Source organism: Lactuca sativa, chromosome 9, assembly GCF_002870075.4.
Source record: "Lactuca sativa cultivar Salinas chromosome 9, Lsat_Salinas_v11, whole genome shotgun sequence".
Lineage (NCBI taxonomy): Eukaryota > Viridiplantae > Streptophyta > Magnoliopsida > Asterales > Asteraceae > Lactuca > Lactuca sativa.
Genome location: NC_056631.2, coordinates 77,970,626 through 77,984,123, shown reverse-complemented (window position 1 = coordinate 77,984,123; position 13,498 = coordinate 77,970,626). Strand labels below are relative to the sequence as shown.

The 13,498-nt window shown below is 35.8% G+C and overlaps 2 protein-coding genes across 4 annotated transcripts; one reads left to right on the top strand and one right to left on the bottom strand.

Annotated features, from left to right (window-relative positions):
- Window positions 1-1,492: 1,492 nt before the first annotated feature.
- LOC111918007 (protein phosphatase 2C 51) lies at window positions 1,493-3,050 on the top strand. The gene is made up of 2 exons (XM_023913652.3): window positions 1,493-2,341; window positions 2,440-3,050. Exons 1-2 carry the CDS (start codon window positions 1,637-1,639, stop codon window positions 2,839-2,841), a joined length of 1,107 nt encoding a protein of 368 aa, XP_023769420.1. The 5' UTR covers window positions 1,493-1,636; the 3' UTR covers window positions 2,842-3,050.
- Window positions 3,051-3,764: 714 nt separating this feature from the next.
- Window positions 3,765-6,828, bottom strand: LOC111918008 (GPN-loop GTPase QQT2). Of its 3 annotated transcripts, none has more exons than XM_023913654.3 (8): window positions 6,667-6,828; window positions 6,348-6,566; window positions 5,437-5,569; window positions 5,217-5,340; window positions 4,904-5,130; window positions 4,525-4,815; window positions 4,245-4,450; window positions 3,765-4,162 (listed from the first exon to the last, which is right to left on the bottom strand). In XM_023913654.3, exons 3-8 carry the CDS (start codon window positions 5,545-5,547, stop codon window positions 3,892-3,894), a joined length of 1,230 nt encoding a protein of 409 aa, XP_023769422.1. In that variant the 5' UTR covers window positions 5,548-5,569; window positions 6,348-6,566; window positions 6,667-6,828; the 3' UTR covers window positions 3,765-3,891. The 3 variants fall into 3 exon arrangements, with proteins under 3 accessions (XP_023769422.1, XP_023769423.1, XP_023769424.1); XM_023913655.3 differs by having other exon boundaries at window positions 6,348-6,461; XM_023913656.3 differs by having other exon boundaries at window positions 5,458-5,569; window positions 6,667-6,826.
- Between the last annotated feature and the right edge of the window lie 6,670 nt (window positions 6,829-13,498).

Below are 13,498 nucleotides of genomic sequence, written 5' to 3'. Positions count from 1 at the left end.
GGATATATAGGGAAAAAAACCATTAAAAACATACCTTAATATATGCATATCTGACTAATAGTCTAATAATCATTTTCTTATAATGCTTTTTTTTTAGAACCTGTATATATTTTATTAAGGATCACCGCCTAGCAAGCGGAGCAAACAAAAGAAAGATAAAGATAAAAAGTTTTTGAGGATATTACAAACAATTTAATGGGCAAACACACCACTTGACCCACTTATACAAACTTAAAATGTTAGATTATGGCTTTCTGATTAGGAGTTTTCTTAATTATATTTTAGAGTAAAGTATAGTTTCGGTGTTACTCTCCAATAATTTTACTTTAATTATTGAAAATTAGGTGAATATTCATGTCTTATATAGAATAAGAGTATACAATAATATTTGTTATTGTTGTTCAAAAAAAAAATTGTTATTAAAAAATACCTTTTATTGTTATTAATTTTGAAATAATAATTTTTTCTTAAATTGATATATAATTTATTTTGAATTATTATAATAAAAAAATTTGTGAAAATCATATAAAATTAATCACCTATATATGTAAATGTAAATTATTTTTTATATAATTGTCGATTTCTTGCACCTGTAGTCTTCCGTCAGAAACCAATGTTAAATTTTATATAATGATCATTTTAAATCATTTTATCTTTTTCCAATTTTCTAAGTTTCTCATTTTTTTTAATCTTTATCTATTATAATTATATAAAATAAATATGAAATAAAAAAGCATTCATCGACATTCAATTAAGGACAAAAACAATGTAGTGATGATGAAAGTTATTAAAAATACAATAGTAAAATGGTTATTTTATTTGTGGTTAACGGATTTCGGTAGACGGTAAAAGTAATGACCAGACGTGATGAATTTTGAAACCATAAGTACTCTTGGTGCTAAATTTTCAAAACTTAGACTAAAATTGTAAAAGAGTGCCAACCACAAGGGCCAAAACTCTAAATTACTCTACATTTTATTTATAGGAGTATACATCCACAAATGAAAATCGGTCATGATATCTATTTATCCATAAACAATAAAGACTTGTAAACAATAAAGTTTTCTAGTTAATTAAATAGTGAATTATACTAGAAAAACAGATTTCAATAGACTTATATTTTTTAAATCGTAATTTAAAATTATCATCTCATAATTATATTTAATGATTAAAGAAAAGTTTGTTATATGAGTAGCATATAACCTTTCACGGGACACTATCTTTTTTTCCATTAAATTCCCCCTTCTTAGGACTACACCAACAACCTATTATTTCACCTCTCACAATACAATATACATCATCTATTGCCCAAACGAATTCAACAATCTCGATCAAGAAAACATCAATAATAAATAATTAAAAAAAAAAGATTCTATATCTTTTTTATTTGATAAGAATCCAACTTAAATCTTCCACATACCTATACAACCTGATACAGTGAATCTATAAACCCTACGTGTACTTTCTCCATGGCAAGGAGGTGCTGTTTCCCATACTACCTGTGAGCCGTAGGTGTACTTTCTCCATGAAAACATGGCAAGGAGGTGTTGTTTCCCATACTTGACCGCCGAAATCAAAAATAATTCACCATTTTTTGCGTCACTGTTGTGTCTTGTATCTCCATCTTTGCTTATATATGTTGCTTGTTTCCATCATTAATCCAAAAAATACCTTTCTTTGTGAATTGGTTTTTCTTTTGAACATGATGATCAATAATATGGATCACACTAATATGGATCACACGGTGTCTTCACAGCCATCATCGAGCAATTGCAGACAATTTGTCAGTTATTCGAGTAAATCAAACACAATATTTGCTCGCCGGAGGAGAACAGAACTCCGGAGGATGAAGGTTTTGTCAAATGCAGATGACTCTTTATCCAACAAAAGGCGGTTTGAGAACACCAAGAAAGAACACAATGACAATTTTCCTTGTCATTCCTCGGTGATTGGGCGGAGGAGAGAGATGGAGGATGCTGTGAGTATAGAAAAAAAGTTTGTTGATGAGAACTCAAGGAAGTTTGATTTTTATGGCGTTTATGATGGTCATGGTGGTTCCCGTGTTGCTTATGCGTGTCGTGAGCGGTTACACAAGTTGTTGGCGACAGAGATAGATATAGAAAACAAAAACACAGAGGAGATGAATTGGGAAAATTTGATGGTGGAGAGCTTCGCTAAGATGGATGAGGAAGTAAATGAAACTGACATTGTCGATTCCATTGGTTCCACCGCCGTGGTTGCAGTGGTCAGTGATAAAGAAATAGTGGTTGCCAATTGTGGTGATTCAAGGGCTGTTCTTTCAAGAGGTGGTGTCCCTGTGCCCTTATCCGTTGACCATAAGGTAATTATTTATTAACACAATCTTATATCTTTGTATGTAAAAGAAACCGTTTAATTTTAACCTTGAAATATTAATGAAAAGTTTGGACATGCATGCAGCCAAATAGACCCGATGAGTTAGAAAGAATCGAACTTTCAGGAGGAAGAGTCATCGATTGGAATGGGCTACGTGTTCTTGGAGTTCTTGCGACTTCAAGATCAATAGGTGATCGACAACTAAAACCATATGTAATTGCAAAACCTGAAGTTATTGTGAACAAAAGAGATGATGCAGATGAATTTATGATCTTAGCTAGCGATGGATTATGGGATGTAATATCTAACGATTTGGCATGTCAAGTTGTGAGAAAATGTCTCGATGGATGGACTTGTCGAAGGAGATCGATGAAAGAACACCATAAGAGAACGACCAATAATCCAGCTATGTTCTTAACAGAACTAGCAATGGCTCGTGGAAGCAAAGATAATATAAGTGTTATTGTGGTGAATCTTAAGCATTAGATCTTTTGATGATAGAAAAGGGTGGTATCTTTACTTTCTTTCTTTTTTCCCTCCCTCTAGATTCATTTCCATGTTTTTTGTGGCTGTGTAATAATCATGCCATTTACGTGTTAAGTTCCCATATATAACTTTGGTCGTAATAAAATATATCTAGTAGTCTAGTACATAGATTATTATGATTAGAACAGTAAAACATGTTCTTTATATGGAACCAATGTTGAAGATTTGCCCTATGATTGTTTTTTTTTTTTTTTTTTTAATACCGCTTCCTATTTGTTATGTGTTTCAAGGGTAACTATGTCTTTCAACATTTCATGATTGGGCATTTACACCTACAAACTCTTCTTCTTCGTTATCACCAATCCAAGTTGAAACTTTCACCTGTTATGCAACAATCAGAAAAGAACAAAAAAGAAGATACGAAAGCTCATAAGAGAAAATAAATCATAACTCATGATTGATGTGCAGTCTGTTTCAAGATCTACAACTGATACATTTAACAAATGAAGTTTGCAATTGAAAACTTCTAGTAAAAGATATAGATACAGAATGTACACTGACTTAATTGGAAATTTCCATCACAAAAAATTCCTAAATCACATTTGACCAAACTCTATAACCCGAATCAACAAAAACATTTAGTTGCATAAATCTTAAATATCAAGCATAGTGGTAATCATCAAAACCAGCATCTATACCTTATGATCCAAGTGTCCAACTATCTTTATGCTAAATTCATCTTTAAACTGTCATAAATCATGTATCATTGTTATTGATTTATAATGGAAACTTGCTTTCCAACAAATTGAATTATGAAGAATGAGAAAAATGATATAAATGAATGAGATATTTTGTTTGAAGGGTTAACATGAATATAGAATAAAATCCAAAATGTTTCTTGATCACGAGACAAAATGCATATATGATTTCAAAACTTAGCCCAAAAGTCGTCATCATCATCATCATCATCAACAAAACCACCCCAAAATCGTTACTTATCAGTCACAATTAGGTTCATTTACATTCATAAAAATGATTATATCATCACATTCAGAGATTAAAACTGGCAATCTCTTCATCATCATCATCTATTCCACCATCCTCATCATCCTCATCACTAAACATTTCAATTTCTTCATCTTCTTCTTCTTCATCATCTTCTTCCTCCATTTTTGTGCTTGTATCACCTTTTAAACCAGTACTCAACACAACTTTTGCACCCCCTGATTTCTCCATATCCTTCCTCAGTTTCTCCATGTTTTCTTTCCTCCTTTCCTCCTCCAATCTCTCCTTCTCCACCTTCCTTTTGTCAAGATCAGCTCTACACAATACCATGATATAAGTTAGGGTTTCACTGTGTGTGTATGTGAGAGAAAGAGAGAGAGAGAAAGAGAGAGAAATACTTGTAAGTTTCCATGTATTCATCAGCACTTGATTGAATAGCTTTGAAAAAGGCATCCATTCCAGCACCAGTTACAGCTGAAACTCCAACAGCTTTTAAGTTTTTATAAAATTCCTCCAAAGCAAGAGAAAGACTTCTTGTTAAAGTTGATGGATAAGAGTGATCAGAATCCAATGCAGCATGGAACACCTCAAAATCTTCCATCCACTACTCAAATAACAAAACATATATATAAACATTTCAAATCTTATAAACTTACATTAAAAAAAAAATCACTTTACCTCAACAGCAAATTGATGGTGGGCAACATCGATTTTGTTGAACACCAAAACCAAGGGTAATCTCGTCTTATAAAGAATGCTACAAGCATAAAGCATGTTGCTCATGAAAGTATTTGGGCTCTCTGCACGAGGGGTATCCACAACATATGCAATCACAGTTGGAAAAGTTGAAGCAAATGCTTCTGTAATAATCGCTCCAGAAGCTGACCATGTGAAGATCTCAATTTGACCAGGTGTATCCACAAGTACATAATCAAGCTCATCTGCTCTCCTTTCAATCATTTGTATAACCTCAACAAATCATAACATTATAAGATAAATAGATAGATAGATAGATATTATCTGAAAAACAACAAATGATGTTGTGTTTTATGCTTACATCATCAAATTTTGTGGCGAATAAGTTGAGACAAGTCAATATTCCTCCATTGGGGCCAAGATTGAATTGCTTCATGACTTCTTTGTAACGAACAGTGTCTCTTATGTCAATATTGGCGCCAAAAGGGAGAGTCATAACAGCAGGATCAAGATTCAGTACATAACCCCTTGTGTTAGTTGCTTGTGTATGACAAACAGTTCGATGAAGAAATGTTGTTTTCCCACTTCCTGTATGTTATAAAATGTAACATTTAATTTCCCTTTTTAGCAAAGTTTCAACCCATGAAATTTGAAATTCTATGTTTAATGAGTACCTGCCATTCCTACAACAATGATGATAACTGGCTTCTTCTTGAAATGTGAACTCCCAGAAGAGGATTTGTCTAGTTGCAGGTTCTCCATGGATTTGGAGATATCATCTTTTCCTTCACTGGTTGACTGGAAACATGTGTAGAAAGAAGTAAAACACCAACATATAAGAGAGATTTGAATAAACACAATGAATAAAATTGATTGAAACTAAAGGTGGGTTACTAGGTTATATATGGCTTTTACTTGGATTCCAGATGAACTTGCAGATTCTGTCTCCATGGATGATGGAGCTTCCTTCGATGCTTTACCATTTGATTCTGAATCGACTTCCATTGAAAATGATTCTTCTAAATGACTACAAAGGAATCAATAGTAAAGAGTATGAGAGCTAATCATAGGGTTGAAATTCCTAAGAGTTGCAAATATGCTATAAATTCTGCTGAATGAGTAATAGGATTTAGGTCAAATGGTAGAAACGAATCATCTAATGAAAGTCCAACCCAGATAACAAACAAAAAGCAAGTTCAATGAACCTCGAGTCATCTAACTACTGACTCATGTGTAGCCACTTAGGAAAGAATACCTCAACTCTAACAAGAGAAACTAAACTTGTTTTATAAACTTGATGTTAAGAGCAGCAACAACACTTCAGCCAAACCACAAAACGTTGGTATATTTGTTCAACAACTTCAACATCTTTGATAACCTAAAACATTCATCACTCTTGTTCACGCCATTAATTATGTTAACGTATTGCCACTGCCTTTGCCATCATAATACTTCCACATATATCATACTTCAAATCACTGAATCACTTGCACATATATATGTGTGTGTTCAGGTATGAATAAAATCAACAAAGGCACATTCAACATCACACATGAAGTGAACAACAAATCACTTTGGAACAAATCATTTGAAAATTAAAAACTTTTATCCATCTCAATAGCAAAAGAACTTTGAAAAGGAAAAGAGATGCAAAAATCGAAACAGCTAAAATCGAGAAGTAAAATTCGAAACTTTTAGAAATAATGGCAGAAATCGGAACTATTGATGCAGAAATCGATGCTCTCTAGTGATGATGCCAGAAATCGGAAGTATTTATGAGAAGTGGAAGGGAGATCGATGCTTACCTGATAAGACGAGGAAGCAGCTTCGCCAAAGCTTGCTGGTTGGGAGAGAAAAAACGATTCGTTGGAACTTGGAAGATGAGAAAGAAAGGGAGGCGTGCGTTAGGGCAAGGGTACCTGCGGAATTTTTTTTCCCTTACCTCAGTAGCTTATTTTTTATAACTTTTCTCAGTCAATGTTTAGTTTCGAATCGGATGGATAAAAACAGATATCAAACATATACTGTTGACAGAGTCAGACGAAAAACAAACGGGGCATAACATCAGAAAAAACATTGACAAAAAACTAACTTCAGACAAGGGAATCTTGTTTTTAGAGTTACCTGAGGCTGAGAAGCGACGGCGATAAGGATTAGAGGGAGCAACACAACGGAAATCAGAAAGAGTGGCGTCAGCCGCTGAGCACGGGGCGAGGAAGAAAGAGTCGCTGACGAGGGTTGAGCACAGCGTTGATGTTGAATACTCACTGGAAGTTTCTCGAATTGTAGAATGTGGATTGTGAATTGTGATACGATCACGAGACCATCAAGTGTAGCCTCACTTGTCCAGCCCAACAGCCCATTCAGAAGTGGATATAGACCTAAGCGGACCCGGATCATGCGGGCCTGTTACCGTGACTAAAATGTGTCAACTTGCATCGATAAATTATAAGGGAAAATAATTTATAAAGGTATTGTTTTTTTTAGTACACAAAATACTATTAAAATATATTTTTTTATATCGAATACCAACGAAATATACATGTGTTCAAATAAAACTTTATGATAATAAGTTACCTCAAGTAAAAGAAAAAATGATTTAAAAAGGAAACGAAGTTTCCAACATGTTCAAAAAATATCATTGTTTTTTTAGTACAAAAAATACTACTGAAATATACCATTAGTACACAGAATACCAATGAAGTACACATTTTATTACAAAAATACCATTGAAGTTTCCAAAATATCATTGTTTTTTCAGAGCACCTTTTGTTAACTTCGTTGTTTTCGGATTATATAAAACACGATCTTCGGTGATTATTCACCGTCATACTAGTTCACACTAGTTGCGTACTCTCTTTCATTCCCCCACTCAATAGTTTGTATCTAAGTACAATCATATAAAAACACATAACTAATAATCCATCAATTATGATGCAAGGCGTTCAAGCGCTCCGACACATATGCTTTCTCTCTACTTTGATTAAAAACTAGTTGTGAGACCCGTATGTTATACGAGTTGAATAAAACAAAAAAATTAAATATGAAGGTTTAAACAAAAGTTTATTTTAATTTAAAATTTAAAATTTAAAATTTTGAATTTAAAATGAAACATATTCAATAATATGAGTTGTAATATTGTAATTTAATTATTAGTTTCAAATAAGACAATTAATAATTGAGGTTTAAATATGATGTGTTAATTAAAAAAAGATAAACAATGAGAAAATGACACATGGAAAAAAAACATTTATTCAAAAATACCAAAAAATTACATGTGCCCAAATTAATGAAAGAGTGACATATGACAAAATTAATTTTATTTATTAGGGAGGATTGTCATCAAATCAGCCACATGACGCTGAGTGTTCCTGGCCATTCATCTCTCACTGGTCCCGGGGTATTAAACACAACTTCTACTCTCTACATCCACATTTAGGAATTTCCACGACATAACTACACTCGTTTCTCCTTTGTGTCTCTCTTACATCGCAACACAAATGAATGGCTAACCTTGATGTATAATATATGTATCTATATAACGTATATATGTTTTAGGTTTAAAGCATATAATGCGATCGGGAAGCAAGAATGTTTAACTAAGGTTATTAGCCACTTACTTCTCATGTTACCACAAGAACGATCGAGTGAGGGTATGAAAGAGATTGCACAACTTTTGTAAACTGATATGACGGTGCATGATCTTCGGTGATTGTGTTCTACATAATCCGACAACAACGAAGTTAACAAAAAGTGTAGTATTTTTGAACATTTTATAAGCTTAGTTACGCTTTTAAGTCATTTTTTCATTTACCTGAAGTAACCGGCTACCACAATATTTTATTTGAAGGAATGTGTACTTCGTTGGTATTCTATGTACAAATAGTATACTTTAATGGTATTTTTTTTGTACTAAAAAACAACAATGGTGTTTTTGAATATTATGAAAACCCGGTAACATGATGGTTACCTATAATAGCCAGTTCAATGGTATTTTGTATACTAAAAAAAGACAATGATCTTTTTTGTATATTTTTGAAACTTCGTTACCTTTTTAAGTCATTTTCCCAAATTGTAATCATGAAGACCAAGTCAAAGGTATGAGATTGGAGTTATCCAGAGAACACTTTTTGGGTAGTCTTTAAATTATTTTATTTAAATTATATATATATATATATATATATATATATATATATATATATATATTAAAGACAAAAGTGCACAAATGGTCCTTGTGGTATGTCGAAAATTGTCACTTTGGTCCAAAAAGGTTTGGATGCAACGCTTGGTTTATTGTGCATTTCGGTTTAGACCCTTTAGGGGTGTATTGTTTGTAGAATTGGTCCTAGGGGGCTGAATTGCCAACTTTGGGAAAGTTGGAGTAGGTTGGACGTACTCATGCAGATGGGTCGCTGAGCTCATCCACGTACACTAGGCGTACGTGGAGTACGCTTAGCATACGTGAGCAGTATAAAAACCCTAATTTCAGGGCTTGTACCCTATATAAACCATAAGATAGCCTCTTTTTTCCTTGTTTAACGAGCCTCCATACCCTAGAAAACCCTAATTTGTTCCTTAGCCTTTGTGTGCTGCTTTTGAGCTCTTGTGAAGCCTTTGGTGGGTGTTGTGCATCTTGAAGTGGTAGAAGAAGAAACTTGAAGACTCATTCTTTGGTAGAGAGCCTTGAGATCCAGCTTTTTGCACCTTCTTTTGGTGGCTTTTGAGGTATAAAGTTCAAAACTTGTCATTCCATTTCATAGATCTACTTTTTAGCTTGTTTATGGTCATTTTGGTCCCCTTTTGGTTGGTTTTGTGAGCTAAGGACGTTTTTTGAGCTTATTCTTGTAGATTTGGGCACATTAAGGGTTTCTTGCGCATAAAGGTGCAAACCTTTATGGTGGTTTTGGTCTCATGCATGTGTTAAGTCATTTATTAAGATCTTTTGAGCTCTTAAGTCCCATTAAGCCATGCATGCACATAAAGTTGGCAACTTTACGTGATAAGTCGTCCGTAGGAATCAGATCTGAGAGTTTGGAGCAAGGGCTTAATTAATTAAGTGCTTAATAGGGTAGGATGGTTATCTAGGGAGTACGTTGGGCGTACCCATCTGGTACGATGCGCGTACTGGCCCCTAAGGGAGTACGCTAAGTGTACGAGCTGAGTAGGCCCCGCGTACTCAGCCGTGGGCTTCTCGGTGATGGGATATGTTGGGATTTTGATGTCTTGGGCATTGTTGGGCCATCAGGACTCCCTTGTTGGGCTATTGATATATTTATTGGACTTCTTGGTGGAAGGCCCATTAAAGGGTGTTTAGGCCCAATTTGGAAAATTGGGCCATGTTTGGGCTTGGGTAATTATTTTGGAATTTAGGGTTTTTGTACTTTTGGATTGAGCTTTAGCTTTGGGCCAAGTTGAGGAAAGGTTAAAAAGGTCTTTTACCCTAGTCTGGACTCTTAGTGTGAGTCGGGATCCAATTATTAATTGGATGTTATTTTGTGATTGATAACGCGGGATTTTAGCGGATCTGCAGCCAGAGATTTATCTGTGGGTTTCAGCAATATGAGGTGAGTTTCCTCATTGTATTTAGTCGGTCGAAGGCACCAATGTCGGCCCATGATCTGTTATGCTAGAATACTAGATGTCTGTGAGACTCTTGTATGTGTATGTGCTAGTATGCTTACTGAGCGGGACCCGACGGTTATTTTGTATGTTATTACATGTTATGCTTATAAGATTTGTATGTGGGCAGGGCCAATTATACTCATTGGGAGGGGCCCATTATATTTAGTGGATGGGGCCTGTTATGTGAGTATGGGCGGGGCCCGATACACTCATTGGGTAGGTCCCGTTATGTAATTATTTATGTATGGTATGTGGTATTTTGGGGAACTCGCTAAGCTTTGTGCTTAAGGTTTTCAGTTTATGTATCAGGTACTTCTGGTTTCAAAGGGAAGAGTTTGTGATGATTGTAGAGCACACACCATTCGATTCCGCATTTTGTTATTTACTCTGATAATGATGATGTATTGATAAAAATTGATTGCTTTGGTTTTATGACAATGATATGGTTTACTATTTTATTAATTTAAAAATGAAAATTTTTGGGTCTTATTTTTAGGACGTTACAAGTTGGTATCAGAGCCTTGGTTTGAGAGATTCGGACATACTCTCGAGTGTGTCTGAACTTAAAATGAGGATTTGTTAAAATTTTCAAAAAGAAAATTATTTTTAAGAAAAGAGTTTTCTAAGACAAGAAAGGGTATGGTGCATGCGATCAGTTGAGCTCAAGTAAGTTTCTCCCAAAATACCCATACATATTGCATGATAAAATGCTAGGATAGATGCCTTGTATACCTATTGTATGAGCTTATAGACTTGCATGCTAGTTCTGATCATTCATTGATAGATTGGCCTAATATTTGATGACTTGTAGCCTAGGAAGCATGAAATGCTAGACTGGGTATAATAAGGCAATCGACAGCAAGAGTGGAAGTTGTTAGCATGAGTTGTGGTATGTGAGAGTGGATGTTCTTGGTTATTCTATGGGTTGGAATGTTACTGCACGAACCCTGCTTGCTTTTGTCCTTTATGGAACTCTTAAGTGATGTGAGTTAGCTACTAAGTGAATATGTTAATTCACATGTGACAAAGGTTAAATAATCTCAGAGTGACGAATTTGACCCTATTGCACAACTCTCGTTTGCGTCTAACCGTTGTAGGGATGAGTCTGTTACTCGAAGGATTATATAAGCTTTGTTGCATGTGATTGTATTCATAAAACAGTTAACTGACATTATTGGGAGTTCTTCAGTAGCTGATGGCAGGGTGAGGTCGGGAACCTAGGAAAGCCAAGGAAGTGCTTCAGTGGGTTTAGTTGTGTTGTTTAGCGATCATCTGGAGTAACAGTTTGAGAAGGTGAATTAGAGCATTTGGGATGATTCTTGAGGAAAGTATGGATAGGTGTGGAAGGTAGTATTGGGCCGTACTACTAAAAGCACAGGGTCCATACTCAAATCGGGGTAAGTTTCGGAGAATCTAGGAAGCCCAAGGGATGAGGATTCTTGGGTATGTTCTGATCTTTTGCATGTTGCTTTTCAGTAGGGTGATGAGCAATCGGGAAGGAGGTTCGGGTTCGGATCCAGGCTCAAGTGCAGGTGATGAGTCGATTGATGAGCGCATGTGGGAGTTTATCTCGTTGGAGATTACCCCGCGATATATTGGAATGGACTCATGTGATCTTTGGTTCAGTCAAGGAAGGGATTTTGGAGCTCGTGGATGGTCGTCTTGGGGCTTTTCAGTCCGAGATTTTAGCGGGGCAGTTGGGGGCTCATCTGGAGCCCAAAGCTCATGGAACCCTAGAATCCTTCACGAAGGAGGATCATATTGTGAGTTCTTGTCATTTAGGATCGGAGGTGGGTTATGCACCATGTTTTCAGGGGGATCGATCCCATGATTGGATTGTCGTAGAGGTTTCGTGAGACTTACGTGAGGAGTTACCCGTCATCATTGGGCGTGTCATAGATAGATTGGTCGCCAGGCTCGAGGGTCGGACCTTGGTTGATCAAACAGTTGATGGGATGGTCGGGATAACCCAGGAGCAAGATATTGGTTCGGATAGGAAACTGGGGAAGAGGAAGTAGACTCATGGTCTGACTTGGCAATCTGAGTAGTTGGGCGTCGCCATGGCAAGTGTTAGAGACTCAAGGGGTCGTAATGTTTCCACAAAGCATGAAGGGGAACATGAGCATGAGCGCGGAAAGTCCAAGTGTGATAGGTGTGGATGGAATGGCCACCTCCGCCAAGAATTCACCCTGGAGGTAGAATTGTGACACCATTGTCATCAGCCTGGTCATATCAGGGAAAATTGCCCACGCTTAGTGGATGGGACAGCTCAGGTTCCATCACAAGTGCCTCGACAGGAAGAGGAGGGCATTCTAGCAGGTGTTATTGCAGGTATATTATCATTTGCTTTCTTTTTTATTATTATCTTATATCGCTTTGGAGTTTTGCATTTGTTTGAGTGAGCATTATCTTTGGTTTAATTCTTTGTTATTGTCTAGGTTATGTCATCAAGAATTGTTATATAGCATTTTTTTTGCATGCCATTAGTCAGTAGTGGGTCATATCTTGTTGAACAGGTTTCAATTTATTGGTTGCAGGGCCGGCCCGTGGGCATGGACAAGCTAGGCGACCGCCCCGGGCCCCCAAATGCTACAGGGCCCCCATTTTTAACTTGTTATTTTGGTTAAATATTAACAGCCCATTACTTTTTAGCCAATTGGACTACTTCAAACCCCAATACTATGATCAGGAACTAATCCAAAAGATGGAGCGTGGGAGAGAATGAGACTTACCTGACATGCGTCCTAATTCCAAGGCGTCGTAACTCTTCAATAGTCAGATTTCTACAGAAAATCCAAACATTGCCATGGAAAATTCAAACGACGTCTTCTCCAAAAGCAAGAGTTAACGATCATTCTTCTATTTCTTATTCAAGATTTCAAGTTAATCGATTTCTTTCATTCTTTTCTGATTTTCCGAATTCGTCCACAACAACCATTAGTGAATCGAATGTTATTTTAGAATTGAGAGATTGATTGTGTCTCGTTCTTCTCACGATTTCAGAAAACGGGAAACTCTATTGTTTCCCTTCTTGTTGTCGATTTTCTTTTTCTAATATAGCACCAACGGGAAGGTAATTAGGTTATTTGATTTGTTTTAGGAATCTGGCCTAGAGATTTGAATTAAGAGTTCCAGTCACGCCTCAATTGGATTTCTTTCTCAATTTCTAGAAATTTGAAGGTTCAGTTTTCAGAATCGACTGTTAGAGGTGAAATTGATTTATGATAATATGATTGTGAATCTCTGTATGTTCTATCGCTCTTGAAATTTCTTATTCTTTTTTGAAATTCGATTTTTATGAGGTTGTTCAAGTTAGAGACATAATCAAATGTTA

Coding starts and splice junctions, on each gene's coding strand:
- LOC111918007 (XM_023913652.3), top strand. CDS start 1,637: ATGTTGCTTGTTTCCATCATTAATCCAAAAAATACCTTTCTTTGTGAA. Junction 2,342..2,439: donor CCTTATCCGTTGACCATAAG/GTAATTATTTAT, acceptor ACATGCATGCAG/CCAAATAGACCCGATGAGTT.
- LOC111918008 (XM_023913654.3), bottom strand. CDS start 5,547: ATGGAAGTCGATTCAGAATCAAATGGTAAAGCATCGAAGGAAGCTCCA. Junction 5,131..5,216: donor CATTGTTGTAGGAATGGCAG/GTACTCATTAAA, acceptor TATAACATACAG/GAAGTGGGAAAACAACATTT. Junction 4,816..4,903: donor TCGCCACAAAATTTGATGAT/GTAAGCATAAAA, acceptor TGATTTGTTGAG/GTTATACAAATGATTGAAAG.